This window comes from Ovis aries, chromosome 7 (assembly GCF_016772045.2).
Source record: "Ovis aries strain OAR_USU_Benz2616 breed Rambouillet chromosome 7, ARS-UI_Ramb_v3.0, whole genome shotgun sequence".
Classification (NCBI taxonomy): Eukaryota; Metazoa; Chordata; class Mammalia; order Artiodactyla; family Bovidae; genus Ovis; species Ovis aries.
Genome location: NC_056060.1, coordinates 81,245,998 through 81,262,836, shown reverse-complemented (window position 1 = coordinate 81,262,836; position 16,839 = coordinate 81,245,998). Strand labels below are relative to the sequence as shown.

The following is a 16,839-nucleotide window of genomic DNA, read 5'->3' as shown; positions in this document are numbered from 1 at the left end:
AACCAGGGACCAAACCCAGGTCTCCCACACTGCAGATGGGTTCTTTACCAGCTGAGCCACAAGGGAAGCCCACGAATACTGGAGTGGGTAGCCTATCTCTTCTCCAGTGGCTCTTTCTGACCCAGGAACCGAACCGGGGTCTCCTGCATTACAGGTAGATTCTTTACCAACTGAGCTATCAGGGAAGTCCTGTGGATGGAACCATAAAGCCTTTATCACAGAGCAGCACTACCTGTGGTCTAATATTTTGTAAAGACTAAGAGAGGCATGAAACGTGCCAGGGATCCCATAAAATATCTATACTTGGGGCAATCATTTTTTAGTTAAAGTAAAACCTAGGGTGAAAAGGAAAAAAATTCATCCTTTACACAAAATAATCTGTTTAGTATGTTGAAATTAGAATGTTCAGCATATGATTATACTGATGGTGTGCATGCTAAGTAGCTTTAGTCATATGTGACTCTTTCTGACCCCATGGACTGTAGCCCACCAGGCTCCTCTGTCCATGGGATTCTCTAGGCAAGAGAACCCCACCTACTGGAGTGGGTTGCAATGCCCTCTTCCAGGGGATCTTCCGAATCCAGAGGCTTGAACCTGTGCCTTTTGTGTCTCCTGCATTTGCAGCCAGGTTCTTTACCATTAGCACCACCGGGAAGCCCCAAAATCTCATCCCTTGTATTTTCAATGTCTGAATGTTGTTTCCCTTGAACCTGTAAAACTGAATCTAATCGTCATTTTTCTACTCTTCCTTTGTTAGAATAAATGCTCAAAATATTTACTGGAACACAGCACCCAAAATAGTTAAATTTATGTATCAGTAGTCTTCTGAAAGTGTTAGTCACTCAGTTGTGTCCATCTCTTTGTGACTCCATGGACTACAGCCTGCCAGGCTCCTCTATCCATGGAATTTTCCAGGCAAGTGTACTAGAGTGGGTAGCCATTCCCTTCTCCAGAGGATCTTCCTGACCAACAAACTGAACCCGGGTCTCCTACATTACAGGCAGACTCTTTACTATCTGAGACACCAGGAAGCCCCAAGCATTCAAAGTGCTCAAATTTACATGTTATAAATATGGATAGTCACAGTCTACTTGAAATATACATATGGAATAGACATTAGCTGTGCTTAAGAGGAATGAACAAAAGGAGCAATGATTAGAAAAGTTACATCTAATATCTAATAGTATATTCCTGTCGGCTGAGTTAAAAGACTGAATCATACCTTTCAACAGTTACTCTGCACTATAATTCATTTTAATAAAATTCAAATTTTTGCCTAATTAAGAAAATTCTATCAAAATTTGTTCATAGAATGGAATTCAATAACTGGACTAATTTTACTTTTGGAAGACTCTTTAAAAAAAAATTGCAGTGGAATTACCACTCAGTCAAGACACATTATGGCTAAAATATTCAAAGAAAGAGTTAAAATAAGAGTATATAAATACAACGTCTAACAAAACTAGCCCATATGCTCAAATGATTCCAGCTAGAATGTGGATACACTCTCCAGTTAGCGGATTCCAGTTCTGTGTTCTCTACTCTTCTGTCCCCTCTGTATGAATTATCCTATCTTTCACTTGTATCTGGATCAATGACCTCACATTAAGGGTTAGGAAGTATGGAGGTGAGAAAATCTGGAGTATTTTCATTTTGTTACATATTAGGATCCAGGTTTTTAAAATTCTGATTTTATAATTAAAAATCTCAATGAAAATACATCTCTGGTGGTACTAACAGACTAAAAATTAAAGCTTTTAAGAACAGTATGGTATAGTGGTTCCCAGTACATGCTTTGAACTTATTAACTGTGTGATCCTGGACTTATTACTTAACCTGTCTGTGTCTCAGATTCCTCATCCTTAAAGTGGGGATAAAAATGGTACCATTCTCCTGGGACTGGGACATCAGTTGGGATAATATATTAAGGTACTTAAAACAGAGCCTGGTGAATATGTTCATTAGTATCAGCTACTGTTATTGCTCTTACTTATTCCTGGAGTATCTGAAAAATTCATTTCATTAATGCCAAAAGAGTTGAACATTGTTTAAGTACCATATCAGTCAATCCTGACATAGAGAATTTCATCAGATAGAAATGTTCAGTGAGTTAAGAAAAAAGAAAACGAGTAACTGCAAAGAGAAGAGCCTTCATAATAAATGGTATCAGTTTTCCCTGTCAAAAAAGAACTCCTCAGGTCTGACTCTGGAAGCTTAGTGGGCAGCCTGAGCAGCAGCAATGTCCTCCCCTGGAGGCCACACTTACCCCCTGCTCATCCAGCTTCATGAGCTGTTCTGTGACTTTGGGGGTGTTGAAAGCCAACCGCAGGCACTGAACGTTGAGCTCAGGGATCACGTGCTCCAGCACCTCCTTCAGCGGCAGCCCCCGCGCCGTTGAGTGCTTTGCCGTTGAGGGAATGGCATCCTCCAGCACTGACCCTCTCAGTGTCATGAGCTGAAAGAGAGACACATGTCCAGGGAGATGAGTAAACACAACCAGTGTGAGGTCCCCCTTAGGGAGCTGGAGGTGCAGTTGATCAGCTGAGCCAGTGAGGGAGAAAGGATGAGGGGAGTGATGTAAGATACTTTATGTATGAAAAACGAGCCCAGTACTTTCAAGAAGACCCAGGCAAGTCCAATGGAACTCATCATCAAGCTTTCTGAGGACATGTCCTTAAACACCAAAGAGTACACGTTTCCTTGAAGAGCTCAGTAAGACCAAGGTCTCCATATAGCTATACAATGTCACTTACACAAATACCAGGAAATTAAAGAGATATCCCAGAGACTATCTGAAGACTAAATGCTTACAATTTGGATGTTATACCTTTTTGAACTGTAAGAGGCAAGGGCAGGGGAAGAGTTTTAAATTTCATAATGCACTGTTGACCAGCTTAAACTATTCCTAACCCCAAATGCTGCTATGATAGGACAATGATTATACTTAGTACAGCAGCCACTGTCTATAGCATTTAACCTGACTTGTGCTTTCCCCCTCTGTCTTAAGAACTCTGCTATTATTATAAAATATAAACATAAGCAAAGACATTTCCTTAAGCAATGATGATCTGTTGAAGCAAAGTAGCTTTCATGTTCAAGAATTTTCATGTGGCAAAGTTGACAGTACAATTTAAACACTCTATGGTGACTTAAAGACAAAACCATTAAGTTGAATGAGTTTCCACTAAGCATGTAGGTTATAAGGCATTATACTGCAAAAGGAGCAAATGTCGAAGACCAAGTGTGGTGTGAAAAGAGGGTGAGAGGTAAGAAATATCCATCCAGGAGGATATATGTACTAAGAGAAACCTAACAAAGTCAGATTCTATAACAAAAGCAGAAAAAGGACTGCTACGGCTCAGGGCATTAGGAAAGGCCCTCATGGAAAAGTGTAGCACTAAAAAGGGGTCTTCAAGGAAAAACTGTACAAAAAGACAGTGTCAGAGAGCAAAGGTGTGGAGATGAGAAACCGCAGGGTATGAGCAGGAAAGAGAGACCAGTGTAGCTAAGCGGGATCTAAGTGAGCAGGAGAGGGCTGTGGGTGGGCCAGAGTCCCCAGCAGAGTGTACCTCGAGGGGTGATCATCTCACCCAGAACCTACAGGCCATCTCAGACACTGTTTGCATGGGGATGATGACGTAAGAAAATTCAGTTGCCACTGCCCAAGGAAGAAACTACAGGCAGAGAATACAAAGAAGCTGTACTGTTCAAGTAACAGGCAAGAAGGTGTGACAGAGAATTACCAGGGAAAATGGAAACCAAAGGAAGAATCACCAGGGAAGTAAAACCTGTACCAGGTACCAACTGAAGGAAAAGAGAGATGAGTGTAGGGAAAGCCAAGTTCACCAACCTCTGACTCTCAAGACAAGAAGAAGGTGCTTGAGGTTATTTGTAGTCTATTCATTTGATTAGTATCTTTTCTTTCATTTATAGTCCGTTTGCAAATAACACTTGGGTAAAAAAAAAAATCCTTTTCTGTGACTTAATATCTAACTTGACAGAAATGATTTTTGTTTCATTTCTTACATCATGAGAAGTAGCTGCATAACTCCTGTGCTCCTACTTTCATGAGATAATGCCTGTTGAGGGTCAGGAAGTTACAAAGGCTGGCCGGATTTCCAACTGAGAGAGCCCCAGACCAGGAATGCTAAGGAAGCAGGAAAATAGCAGGCCACCTCAAGAAAAGTCTGAGCAGATGAGAAAAAGAATGACTCATTTTTATACCTGAACCACCAGTGTTACCGGTATGTTTTGCTAATGACTTCCAGAAACAAGCAGAGAATCCTCCTATACGCCTGTGCACCTATGCTTAAAAGCACTCACGCCAGAGACTTTGTTCATAAACAAACAGCCACACTTACAAATACGTGTCAAGTCCTTTTTTTGGTTTCTTTATACTGTGCAATGATTGTTTCTATTAAAATGAAAAATATCTGTTTGTATTTCTGTTATCTTGACGCCATTCATGAAGCAACTGGAATGTCACTTTGGAGACCGCTTTCTTTTTGCTTGAAGGGAAATTAATAGCACGAGAAACCCCTACCAAGGCATAAGAATTAAGTCCTGCTTTATTAAATAGTCAGTCAACTGTCCATCCTACAAAGTGCAAGAGCTCTGACTGGATCAGGACCGACATCTACAGATATTTCTATCAAAGGACTTTCATTAGTTTATTTCTTTGAAAAGCCTCATAAAGATATCCCACGTCCACATTAAACCACACTTAAGGATTACTTCTATCGGAAAGAAAATAAATGACACTAAGACAGTGGTAATGAATTAAATAAACATGAGGGAGGAAGAAAGGTATGACGTGGCAGAGGACTATTTTAGTTGTTGGGTGTGTAGTCATAAATCCCATGGACAGAGAGCCTGGCGGGCTACAGTCCATAGGATCACAAGAGGTGGACATGACTTAGCAACTAAACCACCACCACCATCAACAACTCGGAGTCCTCAACATCCCTGAGCTTATATTCAAGCAGGGGGAAGACACAAAATGAATACAATACGTTAAGTACAATGTGTGAGACAGTGGTGTTCCTGGAAAAAATGAATACATAAATAAAGCCTGGACGTGGGATATGAGACAGTAGAAATTTTAGATCTACTGGCCGAGAAGGCCCCTGTGGCTTAACAATAAAGGCCAGAGGGAAAAGAGCGATGCCCACAAGGACACCTGGGGGAGAACATGGATTACAGAGGAATAGGGGCCATCGGCGCCCCGAAGCAGGGCTGTCCTCACGTTGCTCAGAAGAAAGGAGGCCACTGCGGCTGGAAAAGACGAAGCGAGGTCAAGGTCAGAGACAGATGTGCCTGGACTCCCCGGCGAGGGAGAAGAAGGGCTTTTTCCTGGAAGCTGGAAAACCCTAGAAGGATTCTGAACTGAGGAATCACAGATCTGTACTACATTTCTAAAGGATCCCTGCTGGGCTTGAGAGGATGCAGACCTGAAGGAAGATGCAGGAAGAAGAGGAGACGGTGGGGGTCTGGGCCCAGGCAGAAGCAGTGGGCTGGGAGGAGCGGCTCAATTCTGGACACATTCTGAAGACAGAGTCACCCAGTTTTGTGGTGAGACCAGCTCTGGGGGGGAGGTGGGGGGTGGGAGAGAGAAGTCGAACAGGACCTCCAAGTCTCTGGCCGGAACGACTCTAACAAAAGGGTTGTCATCGGTTAAACATTAATTTGAACACGAGAGCAGGTGTTAATGAACCATAAACATCTGACTTGGATATTTCAATCAAAGGGTAAGGAAGTGGCCCCGGGGCCCATCCAATGGGTTGGTAGGAAAAGGACCAGGGAATTCTTAAGTGTGATTTAACTGTAATTACAGGAGGAGGTGTAGGTGGAGCATTTGAGGCTGAGGCACGGAGAGGCAAGAAAAGAGATGTAGGCGAGCGTGGCTCCCCAACCTCCGCAGAGGAACCACGTTCACGTGGGTCAGCGGTTGACCTGGAGAGAGAGGCCGTGACCAGCCACGGCATGCAGGCAAGGCAAGCGGGAAGCGACGATCGTGGACAGCAGAGACAGGATCTGAGCAAGCAAGCAAGAAAGGGCCACCTTGGAAAGCCTCAACCTCCAGCATGAAGAATGACAGGATGGGGCAAGGAGGAACTGAAATGAAACAAAAAATACAGAAAAGCAAAAGGATGAGGACGACTCAAATCAGAGCGGCCTTAGGAGGTGGGGAAAAGGTTAAGCACAGAAGGACAGAAACAGGTGGGAGGAGGTAAGCGGCTCTCAAGAAGCTGGTGGGGTCTGAGGAACAGCAACCTACATCCAACTTCAAAAACATACTGTGTTCCCCGTGCTTTTCCTGTTCAACAAAAGAAAGACCTGACCCTGCTTAATGATCAGCTTTGGCTTGGAGAAAAAGGACCCTAGAGTATGTGCGTTCTTCATTCCTCTCGGGCCACTCAACATAACACGTTAGATATTAAAGCCATGCCTTTAAAAATCCTATTTTTAATTTCCCAAGAGCTGAAGCTGAGAAGCAATTACTAAGTGAAGCCAACCCCTACAACCTATCTTGTATTCAATGGGGGAAATGAAGCCAAATGTCCTATTTAAACTAGTTTCAAAACCATTATTTTCCACCTACCTCAAGGGGGTATTAGGCATCAATGCATGACAACAATCCTAAAGTGATTTGGCTCAGAGAGGCAATAAATTGATAGCTGGCATAACTATACATATGTTTAGAAAGAAAACAAAAATATCCGTCATAGTCCCTGATAGTCATGAGGTCATTTTTTGAATCTGGAAATCAGGCAGAGCTTTAACAGTCTCTACATGACAAACTCTAATGCTTGCTTTTATTTTACTTTTGAAAATAAATATACATATATATTATATATAAATATTTGAATGCTACGTATATGTATTTGGTTGCTTAGTCACATCCCACTCTTTGGGATGCCATGGACTATAGCCTGCCAGGCTCATCTGTCTACAAGATTCTCCAGGCAAGAATACTGGAGTGGGTAGCCATTCCCTTCTCCAGGGGATCTTTGCGGCCCAGGGATCGAACCTGCATTGCAGGCAGATTCTTCACCATCTTTGCCACCAGAGTTTTTTTTTAATGCTTTGTTGGCTGTTTCCTTTTAGACTTCTCTGGTGACTCAGGCGGTAAAGCGTCTGCCTACAATGCAGGAGACCCAGGTTCAATCCCTGGGTCAGGAAGATCTCTTGGAGAAGGAAATGGCAACCCACTCCAGTATTCTTGCCTGGAAAATCCCATGGACGGAGGAGCCTGGTAGGCTACAGTCCATGGGGTCGCAAAGAGTCGGACACGACTGCGCAACTTCACTTTCACTTTCTATCACTTTCTCTTTTTTACCTGAATTTCACTTTAAAACAGAAACTCACATATCATGTGTACTTAGTTCCATAAAAAAACTCCAAGGACCCATTTTACCCACAACTAGACAGCCTCTAGTTCAAAAATCTTTATTTTAAGCCTCTGTGAATAGGTCCAAGATGGCAAAGAAAAAAAATCCAAGAAGAGTCCCTTTCCTTTTTCCTGGGTCAAGAAACTTCCTCAATAATAGTCTGAAAATGTGAGTTAAGTTTTAGTTGACCCCCTCTGGCTCCTCAAGCTGGCTCGCTGCCTTCCGGCTGCCCAAGCAGGATATGTAATATCCAATTTGGGATTCTGAGGACTCCAATTTCCTTGGGTCACACTTAATGAACATATCTTTCTGTGAATCAAAATTCCCATTCATTTATTGCATCTACCCAAAGCTAGATGGGAAGAAAGGGTCCAGATCTAATCATGATGTCCACCCCCGTCACCATCGGAATGGATGAAAGGGCTCTTTGTTTATTCTACAGACACTGGTAACCATGTGCTATTCAATTTAATTGCTTTGTTACTGCTACGACTCTATTTTTTTCTCACTTAAATTAAGCCTCAAGTCTTTCTCATGTGTGACTTACCTCACTAGTTCTAAAAATTATTCGATAGTTGTAGGGAGATCCATTTTCTTTCGTTTCTTCTGGTTTTTCCCTTCGAATGCTCACAGCCACTGGACCAAGATTCTCATCAGCCCCAAAATAGTTCCAGTGTTCTTAGATACAATAAGACAAAACAAAATTAGAATATTTACAGCACACTAAAAAATGTCATATGCTGCTTACTATTTATATCACTCAGAAATTATATCAACAAAATATAAACATATTTAACAAAAATTAATATCCTTCACTGAATTATAAAAGTAAAGACAGCAATCAATGTAGGTTTAGTCTCGGAGGTGGTCAGACAACAGAGGTGGCCTGCTGAGTTTTTTTTTTACTACTCTGCGACTCACTACTTTACTTTAAAAAAGAAATTTGTGTTATTGCCCTATAAACAGGCTATACTGTATCAGGGCTTCCTAGCTTTTATAAAAACTGCATCAACTAAAAACCACATCAACCAACCCACCACCCCCCCCCCCCAAACCTACTGAGAACAAAGTTTGAGGATAGACGGATTTCCTGCAGATTAAAAAAGATTTCCCTAGGGACTTCCCTGGTGGTCCAATGGTTAAGACTCCAGGATCCCAATGCAGGAGACACAGGTTCAATCCCTGTGTAAGGGAAGATCCTGCATGCTGCGCAGCACGGCCTAAATGGATAAATAAAACAGACCTCCCCGGACCAGAGAGAGGAAAGAGGTCTGAGAGTTATTTGGCAGCGTTCTGCTCCCACATTGCCCAGGTTAAGACAGAATCTTAGCTCAGAGGAAAGAGCTTCAAAGTGCCCCTGGGAGGCAGAAGCCCACACCCAGGGCTTTGGGCCTCACCAATGGTTCCTGCATAGTGAGGATCAGAGGCATCCAGCAGAGCAGCTGGGTCTGGAGGGATGTGAGGGCTGGGATAAGGGCCTCTCCTAGGCCACCAGTGTGGCCAGGTGACTAACAGCCACTCAGGGCCCTCTCCTCAATGTCTGGCATTTCTCCAGACTCCAAACTTTAGAACAACCTTGGGGGTGGGGGCAAGTGTCCAAATGACTGGTGTTGACTTTATCTTCCTCCTAACAAGAAGGAACGCTGGGGTCATAAGTAAATTAATTTACAGAAAAGTTAAAAAGTGCTATTTACTTACTGTACACCTAAAAATTAAACTTGTTGATAAAGACAAAAGATGTTCACAGATGAGAAAGTGAAAAAAAAAAAGAAAAAAAAAACCCAAATACATGAAAAGTTAGAGTAGATAATTTACTTTTCAAACCTCCAAAATACTTATTTACATTGCCCTATTTCATTTACATGTGATATGATTAAATGACCGAGTTGTGACATGGTAGGTTATTCTCATACAAAATACATCAATATTTGAAAATACACGTTATTCTCATACATAATATGTATTTGAAAATCCATGAGAATAATAAGAAATAACAGCATAAAATATCTAATCATATAGTTCTAAATTTAGGTAATACATATGAAAATGCTTTGCAAGTACCAGAGAATAATTATTTAAAAAGATCATTAATACGATGAGCTACCTAAGAATATTATCACAATCCATGGAAATTCAAAATACGGGAAACACAATGGGAACACAGGCAACAAGCATCTCATATATGGACAGCTGATAAACAACCCAATAAACATCACAAAATCCATGTACAAAGCATAGCACGTGAGAATCACACTCAGAGGTTATTTACTCTTACTTTGCACATAATTTTAATAAGCGTGGTTGTCTGGTCTTCAAGCCCACAGCTTGGTTTCAGAGGTGTGATAATTGCAGATGTTGACAAAGTCCAGAGTGCAGGGCTGATAGAAACTTGCATGCAGATAGCAATATGACAGACAACTGACAATAAGGAAGAAAACAAAAAGGGACAAGATAGAAACAGGATAAAAAAGCGGATGCGAACTGAAGAGCAACAAGACAGCAGTCTGGGGACATTTACTGAAGGAGCAAAGGGCTTTGCACGCTTCAGAACTTCAGAGACTATACATGTCAAAGATGACCTTTAATATAATGTCAATTCATTATATCCTGTTCAGGGACTCTACCCCTGACTCACCAGGAACTCCTCAAACACATCCCACAAAGCTCAGGAAGGGCAGGTGAGACTGCTAGTCTTTGCTGGTGGAGAAATTCACAAAGACACAGGGCCAATACCAATTACCGTCAGTAACCTCCACTCCTCCTCAAGCTGTCCCTGGTCAGCTCTCGCTCCCCTTCTCTACTGCAGGTATTTCAAATATTCTTTGTTCTCCTTCAACCTCCCCCTCATCTACCTTCTCTCAATCTCGGCAGATAATGCTGTCCACATCACAAAGAAAATAAAGAGCCCTTTCAGAAGCAACTGCCTCACTTTCCACCATCACTCAAAGACACTTACCTGGATCCAGACTTTTACTTCCTTTGCTTTATAATGTAAACCCAGTCTCTCCTGAAATTCTAGCCTCCGCTCAATTCCACCTTCCCAGGGACACTGATGCCCAATCACCCGCCCCGTATCTGCAACTTGACCTCTCTGCCTGCTCATTCCCATCACCATTCAGTCAGGCTCAGGCCTCCTTTATCTTTAACCGCAACACGCCCTCAGTTCCTTACCAGCCTCCGGGTTACCTCCCTTCTCTTTTCTTCCACTGGAAACTTCCTGAATGAGATGCCTGATTCTTCACTTTAGGATTCCTATCATCTGACTGCCACTGCACCGTCACCAGTCAGCCACAAAGTTGAAACAAACAGAAACTTTGGGTCCTTATCTTGTGCAAACTCCTCATAACTTGCCAACAGCATTTCCTTTTGTTTTCCCCCCTAAAAACACCCTTCTGGAAAGTGGCTTCTTCAAAACCAGCCTCTCTTGGTTTTTCTTCCACTGGCCCTGGCTCTTACTCAATTTCTCTTTCTCTTCCCATCTAGAATCTTCTGTCCTCTCCCAACGCTGATTACTCTCAAGAGTCCACGTGTCCACTCCAGACATCTGTGAGCCCCAGATCTTCACATTTAAAAGATGTCCCATTTTTTACCAAATAAAACTCGTGATTTCTTTGTCCCATGGCATCTGTAAAAGTGAACCTACCACCTTCCACACAAACCGATACAGCTCTCCCTGCAACCCTGGTTCGAGTAACTGCTACCACATTCCTCTAGCTGCTTACGCCTGACCTCCCTGTCACGCCCACTGAATTCCAGCTCCTAAAGAGCTCTGAAATCCACCTACTTTCCCTCCAACCCACTGCCACTGGTTTATCCACATCATCATTCACCCAATGTTTTTGAGTTTTCTGACAGATTAGCTTTTCATAACTGGCTTCTAAGATGCAAGCCTAACCGTCACTATTAAGTTTCAAACCCTCCTCTGCTTTCCCACCAGTCCTTGGATACTACTCAAGCCTTCTCAAGGGTCCTCGTGGCCTGTCACCAGCCTGTCATTCCAGTTTCAACCTGGACCTTTCATCCGTCTAAACTCTGAGAACCAACCATCCTGAACTTGTCAACTCATGGTGCCTGTCTCACCTGAAACACCCTGTCTAGGACATTCCACCAACTAACTCCTCTTTATTTGACTAAGTCCTTGCATCCTTCAGGGTTGCATCTGAAATATTATTTAGACATCTTCTCAAAGAGTGCTTGAACAATGGACCAAAATGAAAGTGTGTACTTTGCACAGTAATGATAATACTTTAAGACTGGTAAGAGAAATACAAATTAGGGAAACCAAATAATACATTGTAACTGCAAAAATTTAGAAAGGTTACTACAGAAAAACATGAATTTATAAAAATATAAATATTGAACATAATCATTTTAGTATAAATTGGCAGATAATACACTGTTATTTAAAAAGAAACTAATCCTACCTAAAAATGAAGAAGGCTGATTTTTAAAAATGAATCACTTAAAACTCGTGTGTGTCATCATCAAACCCTGGCTAGATCTTCATGTGTTTTTTCCTAGCTGGTGAAGAAGTCCGTTTCTGAGCTGCGGGAATGCTGAGGAGACCATTTATAAACTAACTTTTAACACTTTCTTCAGACTCTGTGTTCAAAAAATTCCATCTCTGGTTTGATAACTCTGAGAAGATCTTTTAAAATTTTATATGTGTGTTTGTTCAGGAACATCAATCTTCTTTTATTGAAAAAGAGCTCTAGCTGTTATTTCCAAGCAAGCATTTCCATTTGGCCTTCATCTATTTCAGCTCCATCAACAGAGATGGAGATACTGCCCTGGTTTCCTGTGTTAAATTCACTACTGTCATGATCAGACTCTGCTTGTTCAAAAAGTCTTTCAACTTAAGTAAGAATTATCCTTACAATAAATGCCTTGTTTTTTTGCCCACCATCCTTTTTTTTTTTTTTTCCTGTTCCTGAGGATTACAAAACTATAGAAAAGAAAATCCTTCGATGTGAATACAACTTTTTCATTTCAAATTTTGAATGCAAAGTGTAATTTGCCAACAGAGAAGTTTGGTTCAGCAAATTACCTTCAACTCAGTTCTTAAGTCTTTAACTTTGATCTCAAGACAAATGACTTTCTTGTAACTAAAAGCTAGCCTTTTAGGATCCTAAGTCTGGTCCTTCAGGCCACTCTTGCTGCTGCCTGTCCTTCAGGTTCACTGGACTCCACTGCTTCCCTCTTGGGACCACAGTCTCGGGGTAGCACGCTGCCCTGGCTCCACGCCGCAGCATGCCTATTTCCCATCAGCCTTGTATGCGAAGCACCGCCACCCTCTGCTAGCGCCATGGTTTCCATCAAACGCAGAGAGCTCTTCCAGTCATACCTACAATCAGCTTTGTCTTTTGTGGGGTGGAGGGACGGAAGGGGGAGAGAGGGTTCAAGTATGGGGGAGATGCAGATGATAAGTGCTCAAGAAAGGCCAGGAAGCCGCTGATGATGAAAGACGGAGGAAGGAAAGGGGAGGAAAGAGGGGCTGGAGACTCGAGTAGGGTGGATAAATCTGCTGATGGATGAATTGAAATACGGGGATTACACTACCAAAATTAATGGTACTTCTGTGCCAGCATACTGGAATGCCAAAACCTAGTACTGCAATCACATTAGAATGATATAATGCAGTGAGGTGAGGCACTTTGCCAAGCACTCTAATATTCATGTCAACTATGAAAATATAGACATTGCCTTCTTTTTCACAGATGTGGCAATTATGATTTAGAGAAAATAAGTCACTTGCCAGCCACAACCAGTACACAGCAACACCAGAACTCAAACATATTAAGTATCAATTCCAAAGCTCATTTGCTTAGCATTACATATAATGTTATCTTCCCAAACATTTCTAAAATTGTATTATGAATAGAAACAGTTAAATAAAATGTGATGTCTAAAGGGACTGACTAGCCAGATCACACAGAAGGCTTTAGTTCCTGAGGTACTATATTGCCAAGGTTTCACTGTGTTTAAAGGGAGAAATATTCATGTTTTATCCACATAGTGCTGATTCCCCTCACCTTCAGTTTTAGTTTTCATCTTTAGCACCTAAACAAATTTTTAACTTTAGTTTTTATTAGTTCTGGTTCTTACATTTAAACAAGGATGGTACAAAGAACACCAATGAGTTCTATTACTAGAACATTCCACACAAATAGCCGTATTTCTGGCTGACACAGTCACAATAATAAATAATAACACTTTCACATTCTTAGAGAGGGAACATAGTCAATAGTTCAAAGCTCCAAATGATTAGATCAAGTACAGTCACATTACCCAGTTATGAGCTGCAGATAAGGATGTGTGCACAAGGCATAAAAAGTTAAAAAGCCTGGCATTTTAATTGCAAAGAAGGAAACAAAAATAAAGTCACAAGAGTTACAGGGCTTCAACCAACAATTTTTGGATTGCTTATACTGGTTTTCATAATATTTACAGATTTCACATCAGCATTTCAGTTGTACATTTCCAGAGACCAGCATAATATGGACTGTTTGTAATTATGGACAAAAATAAATCTTTTTTATATATAATTTTTACAATTATAAAGTGAAAGTCACTCAGTTGTGTCTGAGTCTCTGCGACCCCATGGACTATACAGTCCATGGAATTCTCCAGGCCAGAATACTGGAGTGGGTAGGCTTTCCCTTCACCAGGGCATCTTCCCAACCCAGGGATCAAACCCAGGTCTCCCACACTGCAGGCGGATTCTTTACCAGCTGAGCCACAAGGTACATGGCTTAAAATATTTCTTTAGAATTGTCAATTTAGAAATTTAAATAGGGGAAATAGACTGATACACAGAAATCAAAGAAACAGAAAGCAAATAAAACAGCTACTATCTCAGGCCTCAAAAACTTAGCAACAACACTTCTGAATGGAAAAATGGTCCTTGGTAGGGCTGGAATATATTCCTTCACTGCTGGTGACACCATGAATTGGTACCAACCATTTTAGAAAGCATTATAGCAACATATGTTAAAGTCATCAAAATGGTCCCGTGCTAATCTTAATTACCCTAAATGACTATGTAGAAGGAGAAATGAAAACTCTTCCATTTCCTCTAAAAAAGGCATCTTAACTCACCGTACGGCAGGGGTCCTAAAGATACTACTAAGCAGACACGCATGGCCCTCATCTATTAGCAGGTCAAAGAACGGAATGACAACAGCTTTACTAGCTGGAATCAAAATCATTTCACCACTTTGAATATTTAAAATTTTTTTTTCCTTAAAATAGTCTACCTGGTGGGCTACAAGTATGTCAGCATCAGTGCAGTCAACATCATAAATTCTACCCTCAATATTTCCATTAGACAGAGAATCTTGATGCAACTGGGAAAACCACTCACCACAGCTTCTATAAGGTACTTATCTTTGCCTATTGAGTTCAATTTGTTCATATGCTTCGTTTTCGTGCAACTTACAACATCTAAATATGACTGACAACTAGGTTAGAAAGAACAGATCTAAAAGAATTAAATGAAAAAGAAAACACAAGCAACAACAGTATATTCTTCTTTAAAAATGAAAACACAGATTTGCCAAAGTGGAGGTAATAAGGATTCATGTGTTTGAAGAATGGCTCTTTCTGAGAAGAGCACCACTCAGAGGTTCCGTCTCTGGTCCCCAAAGGGCTCATCCTAATTATAAGGGTGGAGGTTCCATGAGAACTAAATAGCCTAGGACTTTGCATTGTAATCAAAAGCAGGTCAGAGTAATGGACGGGGACATTTACACAGGACTGGCCACAGTCCAGAATTCTGTCCCAAAGCATTCCACTAACTTGTAATTATGGTTGCATAAGAGTAATTGTCCACATTTACAAAGTGCACAGTTCTCTGAAGTTCCAATTCTTCTTTCCATAGGTAGCTCTTAAAAATTAGGGTGGTCTATTTGACAAAATTATATCATGTTGTTAGGCTTAAAGCCTCACATGACTAAGCAGCCCTCAGAAGCCCCCCAACCTGCCAATAAAAAGTAGACTTTAACAGAAGTAAGGCTGACACTAACGAATTGCATTCAAATGATGAAAGGAAAAAGTACAAAGAAAACTCTGTTTGAAACAAAGGAAAAACCTCATCACTGTTAAATGGGGAGATTTTTAATTGACTATTATCTATGACAAATAGCCAATAATTCTACTTAAATAATTCAGTCTTACTTGTGATCAATGAAACTGAAACGTTTTGGACCTACAATAAATATTCTAAAATAAAAACTGCAAATACTCAAGGTAGCCAAGAAAATGTTAAACACTACACAGTCTTAAAATAGGAGTAGAACCTTTCTGGCCTAAGCTTTCTTAAGAACAATTTGGCAATAAAAATCAAGGTTCCCATAAAATTCACACCATTTCACTTACAGGACTCTACCTTACATAAATAATTGGACATGTTGGGGGAAAGTAACATAACAAGAGCATTTATGTAAGGTCAGCCGCTTTTAAACTTGTCTATGGAAAAAAATTAGGGGGTTCATGAACTTGAATGAAAAAAATTTTTATCTTTATTTTCACTACCTTCTAAAGAAATGTAGCATTTCCATCAATTATAAATGGAGTCAACCAACTACAGTAACATCAGCTGCACATGTGACTTTGACACCTACAGAAATCAAGAGGTGTTTTCATATCATATTACGGTTGTTGTAGACATATCAAAATATCAATTATTCTCATCGCAACTTTGAAATTATGGTAGTTATCAGAACTGATGCTAGATCCTTTTGCTAATATAATAAAAAATAAGCATCTATGTTAGTATATTGCAAAATTTTTAATACTCTTGCAACTGTAATTTAATATGCCTAGTTTGCTTTGTACTTTTATGCACCTAAAAACATTAGTCTAAGGAGAGTCCATAGGTTTCACCAGATTGCCAAAGGGGTTAAGTGCCATCTTAAGTGCCCAAAGGTCATCCTAAGTACCAAAACACTTAGGATGATGTGATGTAAGAATTGTTTATAAAAAGGAAGTAGAAAACTTGAATTTAATAACAGCTGGAAGACTTTAAATAAACAATGGCAAAGCCAATCATGGAACCATGAAAAAATATATAAAACTATTTAATGATCCTTATCTTGTTTAATTAATGAGTATATATGTATTAAAAAAGAAGTAAAGTAACTAGTAATCACACATGATTAATTGCCTTGGTTTCTATAGTTGCTAATTTTTCTGTAATGAATATATATCTTTTATAATAGGAAGATTTTTAAAAGTATAAAAAAAGTATATCTACAAATATGGCAATTTTTATAAAAATGGTTTACAAATGGTTACTGAGTAAAAAGAATATTTTAAAAGGTAGCATATTGTTATAACTCTTCAGGCTTATTGTTAGTTCATACTAAATTAAAAGTCAGCTCAGGGGAAAAAAAAGTATTTAATATCCAAGCGAAAGAAATTACAATGAAATACCTGTTTCTAACTCAAT

General features: G+C 40.4%; 1 protein-coding gene across 18 annotated transcripts in view; it reads right to left on the bottom strand.

Annotated features, from left to right (window-relative positions):
• SIPA1L1 (signal induced proliferation associated 1 like 1) overlaps window positions 1-16,839 on the bottom strand; it is a 502,483-nt gene that overhangs the window by 108,176 nt on the left and 377,468 nt on the right. For all 18 annotated transcript variants that reach the window (XM_060418233.1, XM_060418234.1, XM_060418236.1 and 15 more), the window contains 2 exons: window positions 7,939-8,069; window positions 2,267-2,455 (listed from right to left, as the gene is read on the bottom strand). In XM_060418233.1, the coding sequence (XP_060274216.1) occupies window positions 2,267-2,455; window positions 7,939-8,069 (320 nt within the window). The remainder of the gene's footprint in view (window positions 1-2,266; window positions 2,456-7,938; window positions 8,070-16,839) is intronic.